At 42.2% G+C, this 19424-nt stretch overlaps 2 protein-coding genes across 5 annotated transcripts in view; one reads left to right on the forward strand and one right to left on the reverse strand.

Annotated features, from left to right (window-relative positions):
* LOC127008643 (CD209 antigen-like) overlaps positions 1-7805 on the forward strand; it is a 9288-nt gene extending 1483 nt beyond the window's left edge. For all 4 annotated transcript variants that reach the window (XM_050880928.1, XM_050880926.1, XM_050880927.1 and 1 more), the window contains exons 2-4: positions 1-851; positions 2489-2656; positions 5180-7805. The exon at positions 1-851 is cut by the window's left edge. In XM_050880928.1, the coding sequence (XP_050736885.1) occupies positions 1-851; positions 2489-2656; positions 5180-5409 (1249 nt within the window). In that variant the 3' untranslated portion in view covers positions 5410-7805. The remainder of the gene's footprint in view (positions 852-2488; positions 2657-5179) is intronic.
* LOC127008644 (dipeptidyl peptidase 1-like) lies at positions 6794-17750 on the reverse strand. The gene is made up of 10 exons (XM_050880929.1): positions 17593-17750; positions 15576-15747; positions 14949-15103; positions 14251-14394; positions 13367-13503; positions 12370-12495; positions 11628-11804; positions 9963-10084; positions 9569-9723; positions 6794-8217 (listed from the first exon to the last, which is right to left on the reverse strand). The coding sequence occupies exons 2-10, from the start codon at positions 15736-15738 to the stop codon at positions 8038-8040; spliced, it is 1359 nt and encodes a 452-aa protein (XP_050736886.1). The 5' UTR covers positions 15739-15747; positions 17593-17750; the 3' UTR covers positions 6794-8037.
* Between the last annotated feature and the right edge of the window lie 1674 nt (positions 17751-19424).

Genomic DNA, 19424 nt, shown 5'->3' on the forward strand with positions numbered 1-19424 from the left:
GGAGCAGCGCCTCGAGGCCGTCACACTGAAGGTGCAGGAATCCGTCGATGCCATGGCCAGCGACTTGGAGAGGATGAGGGAGAACATGGAGCAGAAGGTGAGTCTTATGCTCGAGACGTTTTCGACCCTCAGACTGCTGGTGGAGGGTCAGGGCGAGCAGCTGAGTGAGGCGAGGGAGAGGCTGCAGGCTGTCGAAGGGGAGACCAAAGGATTCCAGGAGCATATCGAGACAACACAGAAGTCCCTCTCAGCCTGCCAAGATCTGACGACGCGAAGAGCTGATACTGAGGACATGGAAAACAGTCCTCGGAGTAAAAGAAACCCTGAGGCAGAAAACGGAGCCTCGGATCTGAACGAGGCGGTTCGGAACACCACGACGAAGCTTGAGGACCTGACGCTTCGTGTCCAAAACATCACCGAGGAGGTACACGATGTCAAGGACGGACTACACGACATCAAAACAAAAGTGGCCACCCTCTCAACGGCGTCCTCAAAAACCACAGCATTAAAAGACATCCCAACAACCACCCCGAGCTCAGCGTCCTGCCAGTGTTCCACGGAGGAGCTTCAAGACGCCGTGGACAAGCTGAAGGAGGCTCAGAAGAAGCAAGCAAGCGAGTTCGTGGAGGTGAAGAGACGGGTCGCGGTGGTGGAGAGCCTTCGGAGCGCTATGACCACCTACAGCCAGAGGGTCGGGGAGGTGGAAAGCCCCCTGCAGGGCCTCATGGACGTGAAAACAACCGTGGCAGCAGTGCAGGACGACCTCAATAAGCTCAAGGAAGGGATAGAGGGCGCGACGGTCACCAACGGGACTTTCTTCGCTAACACCACCCGGCGAGCCAAGACCAAGGGTAACTTTCGCTTCCCTTATCTTGATGTTTACGAGAGAGAGAGAGAGAGAGAGAGAGAGAGAGAGAGAGAGAGAGAGTATGGTACAATCAACCGAGAAGATATGAGGCTAGTTGCAGAAAAAAGGAGATATTCTAGGGGAAAAAAAAGTAAAATCGCCTTAGAACAAAAAGTAATCAACAAAAACGAAAGCCAGAGAGGAAAAGTGATATATGGGAACACGTAGACAGAAACGAGAGCAAGAGAAACTTTAAAAAATGACTGGAAATAACTAGCCAATGGGTGAACGTAATAATTTCATGGAGTTTAAAACGCTCCAAGTGATATTCTTTATAGATGGAAATTTCTTGTTTTTAGTAGGGGGCTTCATGTTTTTTTTCGTTTTAATTCTCTTCTCCGCGATTTCCTCTGACTAGACATTTTCCCTCTTTTTTTTAGTGTTCTGATGTTCCTCTTCCTCCTGTTTCATCAGTAATACATCCTTAAAACAATATTCCCTTCCTTTAGATCTCTCTTCCTTCAGATATTCTCCGCTAAAGGTGTTTCTACTTCCGAATATTTCTCCTTCACGTTATTCCTCTTCTTCAAATTGAATATATGTTCTTGTGTTCTTTCTTCTTTGCAATATATTTCTTCCCTCAAGACGCTTCTCCTCTTATGATATTTCTGCTTATAGCCTATCTTCGTTTGTCAGTCTTTCACTTCTCAGATATTCGTTTTCTCCTAAGCTATTTCACCCCCTCCAAGATACTCCTGTCTATAGCCTATCTTGGTCGTCATTCAGCCATTCGTCTCTTCAAGATATTCCTGCCGATAGAATCTCTTTGCTCGTCACTCAGTCTTTTACCTCTGCCTCTTCAAGATACCCTTCTAAGCTATTTCTCTCCCTCTAAGATACTCGTCTATAGCCTATCTTGGTCGTCATTCAGCCATTCGTCTCTTCAAGATATTCCTGTCAATAGAATATCTTTGCTCGTCACTCAGTCTTTTCTCTTTACCTCTTCAAGATAGCATTCTAAGCTATTTCTCTCCCTCTAAGATACTCGTCTATAGCCTATCTTGGTCGTCCGTCAGCCTTTCACCTCAAGATATTCGTTCTTTTCTAAGCTATTCCTCTCCCTCTACGATATTCCTTCCTATAGCTTATTCTTATTTCTCTCCTTATCATTCAGTCTTTCTCCTCTTCAAGATATTCCTCCTGTTCCAAGTTCTTCCTCCTCTAACATACTCCTTCCTGAAGCGTATTCTTATTTCTTTCCTTTTCCTCTTCAAGATATTCCTTCTGCTCCCCTCTACGATATTCCTGTCTTGCCTGTCTTATTTCGCTCATTGTTTTCCCTACCTGTGACCTCTGCTTCTTGATCATCCAGCCTTCTTTTATCCCTCCTGTTCAAGTTCAAAGTTATTCCTCCTCTAAACTCTCCCTCAAGTTCATGGTTATTCCTCATCCTCTAAGCTCTTCCTCAAGTTCAAAGTTATTCCTCCTCTAAACTCTCCCTCAAGTTCATAGTTATTCCTCATCCTCTAAGCTCTTCCTCAAGTTCAAAGTTATTCCTCCTCTAAACTCTCCCTCAAGTTCATAGTTATTCCTCATCCTCTAAGCTCTTCCTCAGGCTCATAGTTATTCCTCCTCCCCCAGGCATGTGTGTGTGGCCGTACACGAGGGGAGGCGGCAGCTGTTACCTCGTGAACCTGGAGGACCGGCTGGGCTGGGAGGCGGCGAGGGAGCATTGCCGGGGCCTGCAGGGGGACCTCGCAGCCCCCCGCAGCTTCCCTCGCTTCAAGGCCTTCATTCAGATGCAGCGGGGTGAGCGTCCGACTTATGCTGTGTGTCTTTGTGCTGTGGTTGTCTGTGGCTGAGCGGTGACTGTGCGGGGGTTGGCTGTGTATATGCGTGTTGCTGTGTGTGGCTGGTTGGCTGTGTGGTTGGTTGAGTGGTTGTCTGTGTGGTTGCATGACTGTGTATCCGTAGCTCTGGTTAACGGTTTGGATAGCGGCATCCCTTCAGCTGTCTTTGCTCGATATTAGTTATCTTCTATTTTTTTTTCCTTTATCTTTGCTTCATATTAATTCCTCTCGATGTCTGTTTAACTCTTAGTATGTGTCTGTTCATTTCATCCATGTTTGTTATATGTGGTTCTGTCTTCGTCGCATTGTTTCTTTATCTGTCTGTAGCTAATTCGTGTATGACATAAGCAAAGTCTTGCTATATATGTGTTGTTCATGAAGAATCGTTTGTCCTCCTGTTTAACTTTAAGTCATAAGAAGCTCTGTATGGTCTTTTTTTATTATCTCATATTTTAGAAGCATCTCTATTTTGCCGTCTATCTCACCCTTGATATCGCCATTTTCTCTGCATACTCGTTTTATATTATTTGTTTGTTTAATAATCGTATTTTAGCAGTATGTTTTATCTCTATTTTGCCGTCTATCTCACCCTTGATATCACCATTTTCTCTGCATACTCGTTTTATATTATTTGTTTTTTGTCTGCCTTGTTTGTTTTTTTAATCGTATTTTAGCGGTATGTTTTATCTCTATTTTGCCGTCTATTCACCTTCGACACCGCTATTTTCTCTGCATACTCGTGTTATAATATTTGTTTTTTGTCTGCCTTTTTTTTAATCTCATATTTTAGCAGTATGTTCTTATCCCTATTTTTCTGTCTATCTCATCTTTTGATATCGCTATTTTCTCTGCATACTTGTGTTATATTATTTGTTTTTTAATCTCATATTTTAGCAGTATGTTTTTATCCCTATTTTGCCGTCTATCTCACTCTTCATATCACCATTCTCTCTGTATAGTCGTGTTGTTTTGCTTGTTTTTGTCTGCCCTATTTTACTACCTGCCACATCTTATTAACGATAAAAGAGACGGTTTATCTTTCCCTTCAAGCATCAGTAAACTCACGTAGCCTAACTTTTTTTCCTGCAATGCCTGTCACTCTTTAACCACTAACTCCTGCAACCATTATCAACCTCACAGAATCTCCAGTCATTGCTCACACTAGCCTACTCTTTTGCGTCAGTTTCTTTCTTTCTCTCTTTTATGTCAGTCATTCTCATTTTATATCTGTTTAACGTTTTATGTCCATCGACCAGCCTTATATCTCCTTCTATAGACCATGACGTGCATCTACTATTTTGGATTAATGGTCCTTTTGTCTCTTTTGTGTCTCATTCAAAACATTCGCATATAACCTCTCCTCCCGAAATTGACCTCTCTTTTGGCCGCTCATTATTTTTGTCTTTGTGGGAATAGCGATTAGCGGGCTTTTTTTTTTTTTACACCTTTTTTGTTGCCCTTGAGCTGTTTCTTTAGCTGTAAAAAAAAAAAAAAAAAAAAATCATCCAACATCCCCCATTTCACTGCCATCCTCATACCATAACCTTTCTTTGGTGAACCGAGCGTCCGCAGGCTATACATGTCTTTTTCACTAGTTTTCCTCCAGTCTCTTTCCCGTCTGTCAATACAACACTGCTCCTGTCTAACTTATGATATACTGCTCCCGTAACCATCACTAGCCTCGTAGACCTTCTCTGTGTAGTGAGCCAAACACACGTATTTACCATTTTTCATAAGTGCTCCTTTTATACCTTTTGCACGTCTGTCATTCTAATAACATTCGTATATGACTCTTGACATCCACTACTCCCGTAACCATCACCAGCCTTGTAATTATAACCTCTCCTTTACAGTGAGCCATCGTCTATACGAGCATCAACGTTATTTTTTTTATTATTAAGGCACGGTTTGGTCTTATTTATTAAACTTGCAGACGTTGATTGGTTACTTGCATGGCAGGACCAAAACGCTGTTTGAGAAGATATATTTTTTTTCATGAGCTCGACTGCGTTGAAAATTTGCCCAACTCTGTTCACACTTTTATACAGTAACAATCCTACTCAAGCCTCTACGCCCTTGTTTTCTGGCTCTCGCCTAACCCACTTCAAGATCTACTACCCAGTATTCAGTCTATAATGGTTGTATTGGGAAAAGTTGGGAAAACCTGCACATGTTAATGAAATATGAATAGCTACGTCCTGTTCGCCATATTCCTTTTGTGACGTCATGTGAATCGCAAATCCGCAAGTCTCTGCCTCCCTGGCTTGTCAAACGGAGAGTTGTTTTCTCGCGTCAAGACAAAACTTGACCAGTCGACTTGTGACCAAAACAGGATTTGAGGTTTAAACATGTCAGGTCGGGCTCTGACTTATCAGGTCGGAGACCAACAATACGTGCCGTTACGGCAAGACAGTTTCCTATCTACCTCTATCATCTACTACACTTGTAAGAATCACCAACCTCAAGTAACTTTCCTTCGCAGTGAGCCGAGCGTACACCTACTGGATGGGCGCCACCAACACAGAGCCCGAGGGGGAGTGGCGGTGGACGGATGGGCGGGCGCTGGAGGACGACGTGTGGGGAGCCGAGCCACCCCCCTCCGGCCGCGCCCCCCGCTGCATGGCCCTCAAGCCCGCCTACAGGTTCGGGGCATCAGCTGACTCATGTCGGGAGAGCAAGTTTTTCATCTGTGAGCAGGAGCGTCTGTTGTGAGGCTGCGTGTGTGTTTGTGTGTTCCTGTAGAGGGCGATGAAGGTGGTGGTGTTATAATGCTGGTTGTGTTGTGCCATATTATTGCTCTCTCTCTCTCTCTCTCTCTCGTAAAAACGATCAGTGTTTCCTTTCCTGTTGTTTATTTATAGTTTTCCTCATGTTCGGAAGCACATTATGTTCTCGTGTATTCTTGGAAGTCGGTTGTGCCTACGTGACACTGCTCAGCACTCAATATTCTTGGTAATGTTTTAACACTGAAGGAAAGAAGATGACTTGTAACGCACTTTAGGCACCGTTATTTTAAGGGACTGACTGTGGCATCCTTCTGAGGACTGAAGTTGATGATTAATAAGACTTATATTCCTGTAGCCAGTATTGTAGGTGTTGCCTTGAATACACTTTATGTACAAATAATCATATTTATAGCCCATTCTGCATGAATGCTTCAACATGTTTGTGTTATTTATTGTTATTGTTATTATATATTACATTATAATTCAATGTAGCTGTAGTTTTAAAAAGGTGTGATTACTGAGGCTTGACTCAATTCTATTTAGGTAGTTGTGTCACACGATAAATTATCCAAATCGTGTAGTTTACGGTGAGAATAAATATATTTATTATATAGTTTTCTGTATAATGTTGCCCATCATTTCAGCTGCTGGCAGACTCATTAATGGCATGGATTTTTCTGGGTATTATGATTTGTACAAGCAAGCCACATCTCAAATTATTTACAGAATCTTGGACAATTTTATTTCATCTACTTAGTTTCTGGTTTGTTTGTGTTCTTAGAATTGATTACAAGTAAGAAATAACTCACTGCCTTGACACTGTAAACAAAAAAGCCTTGTGAGAAAGGGGTGGGCAGGCTGTCACAGGCATGAGATATTTTGTTTTGAGGAAAGAAAACTGGCTTCAGCTGCCATAACCACTGACCTCTTGAAAGTCTTGGACATCTCACTCCAGATTGAGTTAATTTATCATTACTCCTTGCTCATGTATGCCTGTGGGTTAACTTTTGCTGGAAGGTGATTGCCCAGAACAAACCTTTTCAGTGCAGACATCCACAGAGTACGTATTGCCTATTCTCATTTACTCCATCAGCACCTCACTTCCTAACCACACCCCATCTTCATGTATCCAACTCTTGCATTCAATTCCCCCCCCTAACAGAAATCTTCTTTCATTCCCAAAACTTTTCAAACACTGATCTAAATCATCCCAAAGTCTTTTTAACTGCACTCATGCCTTTCTTTCCCTTATCATTCAGTGGGCCATGTTACTGTGTTGTTTGTTTTTGCCCTTGAGCTGCTTCCTTAGCTGTAACACACACACACACACACACACACGGTAAGGCATATACTTAAAGAACACAAACACAGTCTTTATCACACATTTCTTCAGGAAAATGACAAAAATACAACACTGAACAGTCATCCAATGTTTACCTTCGGATGACCGAGAAATGCACCAAAGTAAGGCTAGATAATGCCAAAACAATCTCTAAAAACAATGAGAATATCATGAATACTAAGCATCAGGTGAGTATACATGTTTCAGCCTCCAACAAAGCAATACTAATTTGGAAGACCGAATACCACGATAAATGAAGCCAGTATATAAGGGCTGAGTAATACCCTTTGATCACAACGCATATGAACAAGCTGTCAACATAACGCAGTGAAATGCATATGAGAGGTAGCAGAGAGAGAGCATCAGCTAACCTGAGTCATCCAGGCTTTCGCAAACTCCTTCGGCTTAACAGAAAGACATCAGCACCTTTTTGAGTACTGCCCTGATTATGATTAAGTAACCAGCTAACCAACCCTCAGTGCCAATACTTAAATGCCTGTATAAGAGAAGCCATGGTAAACTTATCCGAAGGTAAAAAAATAATACAACTTGGAGACACAACTCACAATGCTATTATGTTTAAATTGTTCTTACTGCTCAGTTAAAATGAGGCATCACCAACAGCTATGACTAATACTTAAATGCCTGTATATGAGAGGCCATGGTAAACTTATCCAAAGAGTAAAAATATACAACTTGGAGACACACCTCATAACACTCTTATGATTAAGTTGTTCTTACGGCTCAACTAAAAGTGGCATCACCAACAGCTGTGGCATGTTGAGCTTATAACCATTCCTCTACAATTAATTCTCGGGTGCATCAACAGAGGAATACATCACAGGTACAGCAGCGACAGCTCTTATGGAAGTGGTTATAAGTGGATTATTCTCCTTGCTCAACTAAAGACATCACCAACAGCTGTGGTATGTTAAGCTTACACATCATCAAATATATCTCAGGTACAGTGGCCACTCCCATACAGGAACACTAGGTAAAAACCATAATGCTAAAACAATAATCTCTAAAAACACTGAGAATATCATGAACACTAAGCATCAGGTGAGTACATGTTTCACCCTCCAACAAAGCAGTACTAATGTGTAAGACTGAACAGCATGATAAACAAAGTCTGTATATAAAGGCTGAGTAATGCCCTTTGATCACAACGCAAAAGAAATTTAGTTCAGATTAAGATTCAGCACCTCAACGTGCATACACAACACTGGTCATCCTAAGACAGCTGTTCGTCTAATACTGTAGGAATACCTTTTAAGGAATCGGCACAACCTCCAAGGCCATGGACTCGATGGCACACTCATCACTGCCACGAAGAATCCTAAAATATCCTCCCTCGCCCCAGTCTTCGCTCCATGAGTTCTTGACCGTCCAGTACTTGGTGCCTGACTTGTCCTCACCGTACCCCACCAGCAGCACGGCATGGTTGGTGAGCTGTGCAGGGATATAAAAACAGCCTTATTAGTAAAAGCATTCAGTAATTAGTATAGTATAAAGGCTACACTTGCAAAAAGGTAAACTGTTGTAATTAGTGTGGTCGTGTGTAGCATAATTAGTGTAGTAAAAAGGTGTTAAACTGTTGTAAAAGGTTAAACAGTCACATCCTGTCCATACGCCACTAGAAGCATGGCATATTTAGTAAGCTGTGTAGAGATATAGAAACAGCCTTATTAGTAAATGTGGCATATAAATAGTGAGGTAAAGGTTAAACTGTCTCGGGATCCTGTCCAACACCACCAGCAGCAGTTAGTGAGCTGTGCAAATATTAAAACAACCTTAGCAATGGTCTAAAAGGTACTGCCTTGGCATCTTGTCCACATCACACTAGCAGACTGTCTTGGTATCATGTCCACATCACATTAGCAGCAGAGAAAGTCATGAAAATATCACTGTGTTGTTAAGGTTAGGTTGGCTCGACCTCCTGCCTAGTCCCCACCAGCAGCATGGAATGGTTGGTAGGCTATACGGATACTTTAAAGCAGCATTGGTAGTGTTGTAATGGTTAGATTGTGGTAAAGTCCCTTCTGACTATAAGAGCATGTGAAATGATCCTAAAGGAGACTGATGTGAAAAGAAAATATGCCAACACCACAAGGATTATGGGACTGAAAACTTTGCCATCACAAGTAATGGAAAGATATAAATGTTGGAGCATCTAGGTTTTGGATTTCATTGATTGAGCATGATCAATGGAAAAGATAAGAAATGCAGTGCAATACCTGACTCAATCTCAGATCTAAATCCAGTTTCACAAAGTATTATAAATGTTGGAATAACATGGTTTGTGGAAAAAGACGAGAAGGAAAATGCAATGCCTAAATCAATCTCGGACATACATTCACCTTCACAATTTACAATGCCATCACAACCTTGCACGGATATGTTTGAGAAATTTTCAAATCAGCCTCACATTTATCTCCTCCACCTCCATGGTGTAGTGGCTAGCAAGCCTCACTACAGATCCACAAGCCTAGGTTATAATCCCAGCATGGATAATCACCACACAGTTCACCAGCTGTTCATCCTCCCTTTTGAGCTGGTTGATAAAAGGCTACCTGTGGATATCTGGGAAAGGTAGCTGTGGAAACCTGGCCTTGTGTCCTCAGGTAAATGGTTATTACCCACCACAGGCTCAAGGGCCAATGTGACAGGCATGAGCACTGAGGCCAGGTGCAGATTTATCATATGCTCCACCTCTGCCTTTGCCTTACCCTCCCTAGCTGAGCCTAACCTTTGGCCAGGCCTACAAGTTCACCTCCCCTGCCTGCCCCCTGGCCCCCCTCACCTCAAGGGGGTTGAAGCGGTCCTGCAGGCCGGTGTGCTGGTAGATGCCACCCTTGTAGTGGAGGAAGTCATTGTACACCTCCAGACCCACCACCAGAGGCCCACCCCGAACCAAAGCCGACTTCATCTCATACTCATTACAGGCGCCAAAGTAGCCTGCGGGTGGGAAGGTGTATGTAATGAGAACAAGGCTTAATAGGACTGATTTCATACTTAATTGTGACAAAGATGGTGAGTTAATAATAAATTCCTTAATGAAAGTATAATCAAGACTTGGTTTTAAAAGTTGCTAATTGATATTTTATTTTGTATCTACTGAAAAAAAAAAAAAAATCACTGCCAGAAGGTCTTATATCAGTCAGACCTATAAGCAGACTTTTCTCTGAATGACTCACCTCCGACATATCTATAGGAAGCAGTGTAGTGACGGGCGCAGTGAGGATCGGTGCGGCAAATGTCGTCCTTGCCCTCATATGGTGAACAGTTCTCAAGCACCACACCAACATCCTGCGCGTACCTGCGGCCACACAATGTTACCTTATATTACCAACACGACACTCAGGCAACCAAACATTACCCCATCATACCAGACACCAGATAAACAACCACACAATGTTACCTTATATTACCAACATGACACTCAGGCAACCAAACATTACCCCATCATACCAGACACCAGATAAACAACCACACAATGTTACCTTATATTACCAACATGACACTCAGGCAACCAAACATTACCCCATCATACCAGACACCAGATAAACAACCACACAATGTTACCTTATATTACCGACACGACATTCAGGCAACCAAACATACCATCATACCAGACACCAGATAAACAACCACACAATGTTACCTTATATTACCAACATGACACTTAGGCAACCAAACATTACCCCATTATACCAGACACCAGATAAACAACCACACAATGTTACCTTATATTACAGACACGACATTCAGGCAACCAAACATACCAGACACCTGACAGCAAAAGTACATCAGACAAACAACCACACAATGTTACCCTATTTTACAACACAATATTCTGACAACCAAATATCACCCCATTACACCAATTCCATGATGCTAACCAATATTACTCCCCAATATACATACCCAAAACTAACCCAACCCCATGATGTTAACCAATATTGCTGCCCCTTCAAACATACCCAAACCTAACCTAACCTAACCTAACCAAACCCCATGATGTCAACTAATATTACTCCCACAACATTCATACCCAAACCTAACCTGACCTAACTAAACCCCATGATGTCAACTAATATTACTCCCACAACATACATACCCAAACCTAACCTAACCTAACCAAACCCCATGATGTCAACTAATATTACTACCACAACATACATACCCAAATCTAACCTAACCCAACTACACAATGTTAACCAATTTACTGCCACAATGTCTGGACAACCACACAGCACTTCACCTTACAAACACCAAAACACAAGCATCCCTCATACTTGCCACCAGAAAATATTAACACGATACGAACTAACATCCCTAGCGTACCTTTTACTACGTATGTGTCAACAAAAAGTGAGGTGTTCCCTGAAGATATTACCAACCAAAATTAAGGTGTTCTAGTACATAGGATTTTGAAGAGTGGACCAAAATCAAAGTCTTGTGGGATACTTGAAGCAACAAAAATGGGAGAGGAAGCAGAACCAAAATTGAGGTGTTCCCTGCAGCTATTACCAACCAAAATTAAGGTGCTCTAGTACATAGCAAGAAGAGTGAACCAAAATCAAAGCCTTGTGGGATACTTGAAGCAACAAAAATGGGAGAAGAAGCAGAAAAACCAAAATTGAGGTGTTCCCTGCAGCTATTACCAACCAAAATTGAGGTGTTCTATTACATAGCAAGAGAAGTGGGCCAAGATCAATGCCTTATGGGACACCTGAAGCAACAAGAGGCACCACCTAGAAGAACATTTTGCTAGCGTGCATGACGAGAGCAGTGATCCAGTGAAAATTTAGTTGTGTAATGCTCTGTTATATGTCTACTCTCCTTCCTTCTTGTCTTACCTGCCAGCGATGAGGTAAGGGAAGCCTCCTTCACAGCCCTGGGACAGCTTGGAGCAGCCCACAATGTCCTGAGGGGAGAAGACGGGCTGTTCGGTGTTGTTGGTGAGGATCCTGACCCGAGCCTCAAGGCCGGCCATCGAAGCAAAGGCGTAGCATGACCCACAGTTCCCTTGGTCTCTGGAAATTGAAAGAAATAGAGTTAAGTCTCCTTCTTCTTCTTCTTCTCTGTTTAGCATGGTTATTTTCCTTTGTAGGGTTGGACAGGCTGTGAGTCTTTCCCATTCTTGACAGTTGTAAACTCTCTCCTCCCTGGTGTTCATCCTTCTCATGTCTTCCTCCACACACTGTCTCCAGGTCTTCTTCAATCTGCCAGCTGGTCTCCTCCCTTCTACCTCTACCTCTGCAGCTCTTTTGAGTACATGGCCCTCCTCCCCTCTCCCTCCCTCCTCCTGGCGATGACATTTACAAAAAAAATTTACAGCAAGGGAGGCAGCTCAAGGGCAAAACATAAATACAACAACAAAAAAGCCCAATAGATGCTGCTTTGATAAAAGGAAAGAGAATGAGTGGTTGAAAAAGAGGTCAATTTCGGAAGAGAAGGTGTCTTGATGCTCTCCTCTTGAAAGAGTTCAAGTCGTAGGAAGGAGGAAATACAAACGGAGGAAGGCTGTAGCTTGGAAGCAATGTGAATATACAAAATGATGTAGTGTGTGAAAATACTTGACCTAATGTGAGGACCCACCTGACAGGGGAGACGAAGTTGATGCCCTCCACGGAGCGCCAGTCCCAGCTCTCGGGGACATCAGATTTGCGTAGGTGTGTGAAGATGCTGCGCCTTTTTGCTTTGGCGCCAGTCATCATTGTGGACCTGATGGTGATGCAACACATGTACACCAACACACAACCTTGGCATAATATGTTCTACAGGATACCTACCACTACTATTACTACTACTTTTTCTATAGTGAGAGGCCTGAAATTGGGACACATTTTTCAATTAGAGGCATATTAATAAAATAAAACTTAGTGCAGTGCAACAGTCAAACAAACTTAGAAACAAGTGTTGAAAACATAAATTAAACAAGCTAACAACCAACAAGGGTGCAACAAGCATGAGATTGAGGGCCATATTCATTAACATTTTGGTGTTCAACCATACATATCTGAAAAGGCTTTTGTAGGTGTTTTGGACAATTTCCATGGGTAGTTTAATGACTCTGGTGGTAGTTTGGCCATTCTTCTGCACCATGAACATGAAAAAACACTAATGAAAACCCGATAAATCTCCTGTTTGGCCTTTGGAACAGTTGATGTGAGAGATAGAAGCATCTAATAATACCCTCTCCCTCATTGGCTTGTCTGATTGAGTTGCCTTGTCTTGCCTTATACAGCTAAGTCATACTGATGAGTGATTCTTCATTCTCCTTACTTTACTGTCACTGTCTCTATTTTTCATATCCATGTCTGCTCATAGAAGGGACTCTGTTTGGGTCTATACCTATTCTTTATTTCCCTAGATGCACTTTCATGGATCTTTTCTTTTTACAGCAAGGAAGGCAGCTCAAGGGGAAAAACAAAGACTGCAACAAAAAAGCCGCTCAAACACTGCTCCAGCAAAAGAAAAAAGAACGAGAGGTCAAAACAGAGGTGAGTTCTGGGTGGAGAGGTGTCTCAATACTCCCTGAATTATGAGAATAAGAATAAACATAATAATAACGATGGTCTGCAGATACACTTACACTCTGCCTCCAGCCCGCTTCAGATGGTCTCCCAAGGTCATTTTCTCATATTCTGGGTACACAGTGGCCTTCCAGCTGTTCTGTATGCCATTGATCCTCTCCACAAAGTCTCTATCATAGCGGTAAGGGGTGTCCTCCTATGGAAAATAAACTGACATTAACCCGGTAGCAGCGCGGATCATGTTTCTTAATGGTCCCTCTAAGCGAGAAAAATGAGAAAAAATCATCCCTCACACAAACCATTTCAAAATATATATCAAAGCATTTGTGATCAGTTTATACATCATCTATTTTTGGGGGTTTATATCATGGCACAAATTTGTCCCGTCGCTGCTACACGGTAAAGCCACAAATTTGGCCCGTCACTGCTACAGGGTTAACTAATCATCATCCCCATCCTATTTCCTAACACAAAGTAGGGTTGAGGTTCTTGACAAGCATATAAAAGAAATGTATTTATGAAAATGAGTCAGAGGCAAAGGTACAGTGATCAGCTGTAATAATGTGAGGCTTTGATAATACGTATTGTGATTCAGGTTTTGACAGAATAATAGTGTTTACATTTATATACAGGTTAGGTTATCTTGGACTTAACATAACTGGAAGTGGCAGCTACAAAAGGTTCATCAGGGGAAAGGCAGTGAAAATCAGTTCAGTATTGTTAGTCAGAGCAGGAAGGTGTGAGCTGAAAAGGGTGTGTTCCCTTAAACCTGCACTTATCTTTAGTTTTTGGCAGATTTCCTGAAAATCTGTTTCTAAGACAGTCTGCTGTTATAGGGATATGACTGTTTAAACCATAAAAAACCCTCGTGGTCCAACACAAGTATAAAAGTCACCTCTAGACGAAGCATGCCAGTGAACAGATACGTGAAATAAGTACTAACCTCATATGCAGAGGTCAGGGTGTGGGTCTTGTAGTCCACCTTGATTTTCTTCTCTGCACGGAAACACGCCCAGTTCCTGACGGTAAGATCCCTTGACCAACCGGTGAACGTCTCATCGCACTTTGATATAATTGTTTTACCGCTCTGTTGGGTAGGGTGGGAAAAAATTGCAATAGTTGTAGTATCTATGATTTGGGGCACATCATTGCATATCACAGCTTCTCTGAAAACCCAAAGGAGATAATGTCAAATGGTTCCTTTCTATTTGGCAAACTCATTAATTCTTGAAGTGCCTCAAATAAATTCATTATCAAGCATAATTATTCAAAGTTAAAATTATGTTGCTGAGTCATTATTTAACTTTACTTTATCAAATGGTCTGAACCTTTGGCCTTATGATCTATAATTCTTTGCTTCTTATCAGCTTCAACCTTTGTGAGTGAAACATTATCATTTACAGCTTCTTCAAAGGTACTACTTCACATGGTAATCTAGTGGGTTAGAGCACCAAGACATACAGGTGAAGAGTCTGGGCAAAGCAGCTCAAACCCCAATGCTGCCTTGTGATACCAGAAAGGACATCGGTCTTAAGCCCAAGCCACAACTTCTAAAGCAGCGACCTTATATGAACATGGTAAAAAGGTGTCAAGACAAAAAAAGATAGCTACTGTACTTCACAGGAAATCCTAGCAATGCACCTTTTCATACTTGGAGAAGGCAAAGTAGGACCTCCCAGACACGCGCACTTCAAAGCCCTGGTTGTAGATCATAGTCCAGAAACCTTCGTTGCCAAATTCATCCACCATATCATCTGAGTACATCAGGGTCACTGTCTTCTTGTGGATGATGGGGCCTGAAAAACAGGATGAAGGCTCAGTTCAGCAGTCCAACCCAGTAGGTGGTGCTCTGGGCAGTACAAAGAAGTAAGGTAAATTTGGGAGCATACACTATAGCTTCACGTGGAGGCAGTCCTCATTTCCATCCCGTTGGCCCTTTGAGCCTGTGGTGAAAGAACCCATTAACCTGACACAGGGACAGTATAACATCCAGGTTACCTACCCATTTACTGACCATCCTGAATGGAAGGATGAACAGCTGGGTGGGCTGTACGGTGACTGCCAAGGCCGGGATTCAAATCTAGGCCTGCAGATTCATAGCTAGGCATGCTAACCACTGTTCCACAGAGGAGCTTAACATCAGATACAAATCAATCAATAAATCAATAATTAAATAATAATAATGATAATGATAATAATAATAATAATAATAATAATAATAATAATATGAATAAACAGTAAGTACTCAAGAACCACAAGGAAACCTACCCATATTTGTACAGTCGATGCTGGAGTCTCCTGTGCGTTCTGTCTCATAGAAGGTCCACTCCCCCCTAATATCATCAAAGGTACAGTTGGCAGGGGTGTCGGCCACCACTCCTGCTATGGTCATCGCCACCACCACTGTGAAAAGCCTCAGCCACTCCATCATGGCTTCACACTGCAAATTAAAATTAGATTATGATACAATGATTTGCATTTCCTTGAAAAGTGCACAAGGGCCAATGCCCTAAAAATTAAAACAAAAGATTATAATACAACAGTTTGCATTTCATTCATAAGTGCACAGTGGCCCTAAGTTTAGACAGAAACGTATCACTGGACATGAACGTGGGCAGGTACACTGCTCACCAAATTATACTTAGATTTTATTCTGATTCTACACGGACAAAATACATAAAAAAATATTAAAAAAATTACTTTTAAGCGCTGTCGTAAAAGTCTCTAAACTATAATGGGGGTATTTATATTTCTCCAAGTACATGATAAATTGATCTTATTGGGAGAATAAATCTTTTTCTCAATAATCTACCCGAGATTTGAACCTAAGCCACCCATATGCAAACTGGACTCCAGAGCTGAGCCTAAGATTACCCCAGAGCTTAAGGCCTTTGGAATCTCTATCCACATCTTGGGCTATAAACAAAGTGGGCTGTAGCCTACATAAAAATAAAAATAAAATATAGTAAATAAAATAAACAATTACTAAAGAATTATACATTTATAACAAATTGTTTTAAGTTATTTGGTTGGGTTATTTTACTCTATTTGGGAAGGTTAGGGTAAAGTAGAACAGAGAACAAACCAAACTATTTCAAATATAGGTATAGTGAGGCCTTCCTGTTAGGCTATGGCTGAGGTGGTTGGCACTCCAATCACACCATAGTTATCTGCTTATCATATCCAAAATCCTATATTAAGACAGGTTTCATGATAGGCCAATGGGAAAGTTATAAAATTTAAGGCAAATTTGGTCTGGGGGCTTTCTGGGGGGCAGGCCTAATGGAGAGCATACACTAGGGCCCCCTTTCTCAACCCTGGGGTCGCCAAGCATATTTCCTGGGGTCAACAAGACCTCAAAATATAAAAAAATGGTGTTATTATATTATAATAACACATATACAACTAAACTAATGGGGTCACGGTCATATCTAGAGGTGCATGATTGGGGTCGCCTGAAAAAAGTTTGGGAACCACTGCACTAGGGAATGTGTTGCTTCACTCACACTCCACCTCCACCCCTGACAGTCCCTCCAACCAAGCCCCTCTACAGTTACCCTTCCCTTTTGAAGCCACCCCTGGCAGGATCAGTCTAGCATTGTGTTGTGTGGGCCTCCCTTTGGTCTCTTCCACTGAAGGTTGTCTCACACATAAACAACCCTATGAGCAGGATCGCCATCTGGGAGGCATGCCACTTGCCCATACAGCCTGGGTTGGCATTCACAGACTAACCTGGTAACAGCCCTCGACGTGACAACACAATGGTCTAGCACAAAACGTATCACACATTTATCAAAACAACTAAAATAAACGAATCTAACCTAACCTGACCTGACCTTACTATGCTAAACTCCCGAAACTGACCTATCTTTCAGCCACTCCTCTTGACTCTTTGTAGGAGCAGTGAGTAGCGGGCTTTTTTTTATTCTTTTCTTTTCTTTTTGCCCTTGAACTTCCTCTACTGTAAAAAAAAAAAAAAAAAAACCCTACCTGACCCGTGACGAGCTGCCAAAATATGACACAGAATTTTGAACACAGGTAAGAATAGTCTACTTTCTGGATGACAGGCGAAATAATACCCAGTTACTTGATATATTTACAGGCTTGTGATCAGCCGACTACAGCGTTATATACTGGTGCCTGTGGTGTCCTCGGGGAGACTGTACCAAATCTTCCTCCTTCCACCGCCCCGCCCTCCCTTCGACCCGTGCCCCGCAGCCTCCAGCCTCATCATTTACTAATCTACGTCATTTAAGAAGATTCCTACGTCATCTGGCTCACTTACCTCCTGTTCCCTCTCGTCCTGGCTTTGTGTCGTGTCCTGTTCTCAGTGTGGCGCCCAAGTGTGTCCCGTGACCGGCCTGACTCAGCTGTTGCCGCCCGCCGCCCTATCAACACTCGCCTGTCATCCTACGGTGCCAGATTATCGTACTCAGCCTCTTATGTGTTTCGATTTACGAACCAAAAACTGTCTCCTCCACCCCAATAACCACATTTATTTATAGTTACCGTTGAAATGTTTAATCAGTAGTGCCCTTTTGCTATAGTTAAGTGTCTAAAAACGGTAAATAGAATGATGGATACGACAATCTGGCACCGCTGCTGTTATCCGCCGTTGCCAGATTATCGTACTCAGAGCCTCGTATTTACCGGTTTCTGAGCCATAGCTATTGCCAAAAAACACCAATAATTAACCGTTTTAATAATAACTATATATTAAGGCAGTTATTGGGTAGATGAGGCAGTTTGGGGGTCGGAAATTGGCAAACATATGAGGCTGGGTACGACAATCTGGCAACGTTGGGCCCTGTCATCCACCGTTGCCAGATTGTCGTACTTTGAGACAACGTTGCCAGATTGTCGTACTCAGCCGTTTATATTTACCGACGTCCGACCCCAAATCTGTCTCCTGGTCCCTAATAACAAGATTCATCTATATTCAACGTTAAAATAGTTAATTCCTGATGTTTCTTGGCAATAGTTAGGCGTCAGAAACCAGTAAATACTATGCACTGAGTACGATATCTGGCAACGGTGCTCAGAGCCTCGTAATTACCGGTTTCTGAGCCATAGCTATTGTCAAAAACCACCAATAATTAACCATTTTAACGATAACTATATATGAAGGCAGTTATTGGGGTCGAGGAGGTAGTTTTTGGGTCGGAAATCGGCAAACATGGGATGCTGAGTACGACAATCTGAGAACGTTGCTATCATCCTGTCATCCCGAAGTCACTGGATTATCGTACTCCCCATAGTTGCATTTTCCGGTTACGAATACGAAAACTCCACCCTGCTTCTGACTCACAATTAGGTATATGAAAACATAGATGCTTAATGATTTTAACGCTATTTCAACTTGATATTGTTATTGCATGGTGGACCAACAGTTTTGGGGCCTAAAACTGATAAATGCCAGTAGCGGCGTAGCCCATTTCAAACAGCTGAGGAGTGAGGAGGTAAGTGATGGCCCTGTAGGAGCACCCGTTGGTTTTAACGTTATTTTACGATAGTTAGACGGTTTTATTCGCTATCCTTCTATACCCAGCAGTATGGATCATCTCTCCGTCCCTCATGTTCCCGTGGGTCTCACCAATGCAAACTGGTGTTTCCATTTGATTGTAAACATACAGTATTCCTGAAGATTGTTATAATTGTCCCCGAAAATGGCAAAAAAACGGCAGATTGATGACTAAATATGGTATTATTATGGCAATACTTAACATATACCATAAAAAGGGCATTTCTTGAAGACCACCGAGATTTAAGACCAAAAATGCCATAAATGACCTAGCTCATAAATTAACTTACCCGCGCGTTACTTGTTATTTACCTGTAGATCAACTACGCTATTGTTTTGTTTATGATATATAATGTATATGAATACAATGGTGTGTAAAAAATGCATTATTTATCTCGTTTTCTGTAATTATTGGTTTGAAAGTGCTGCCAACATTATTATGACGTGCAGATTGGTCTTGTCTGGCCCGCATATTTGTCGCGGGGACGGGAAGGGGACGGGGCGGCTTATACATACCCCAGACCCGCGTATGGGGATGGGGACGGAAAGGGAATGGGGAAGATTAATGCAGACTAGGCTCGTCGTCTCATCAGCTC

This window comes from Eriocheir sinensis, chromosome 38, assembly GCF_024679095.1.
Source record: "Eriocheir sinensis breed Jianghai 21 chromosome 38, ASM2467909v1, whole genome shotgun sequence".
NCBI lineage: Eukaryota > Metazoa > Arthropoda > Malacostraca > Decapoda > Varunidae > Eriocheir > Eriocheir sinensis.

Coding starts and splice junctions, on each gene's coding strand:
- LOC127008644 (XM_050880929.1), bottom strand. CDS start 15,738: ATGATGGAGTGGCTGAGGCTTTTCACAGTGGTGGTGGCGATGACCATA. Junction 15,104..15,575: donor CATCGACTGTACAAATATGG/GTAGGTTTCCTT, acceptor CCTGTTTTTCAG/GCCCCATCATCCACAAGAAG. Junction 12,496..13,366: donor AAGCGGGCTGGAGGCAGAGT/GTAAGTGTATCT, acceptor CATCACCATCAG/GTCCACAATGATGACTGGCG.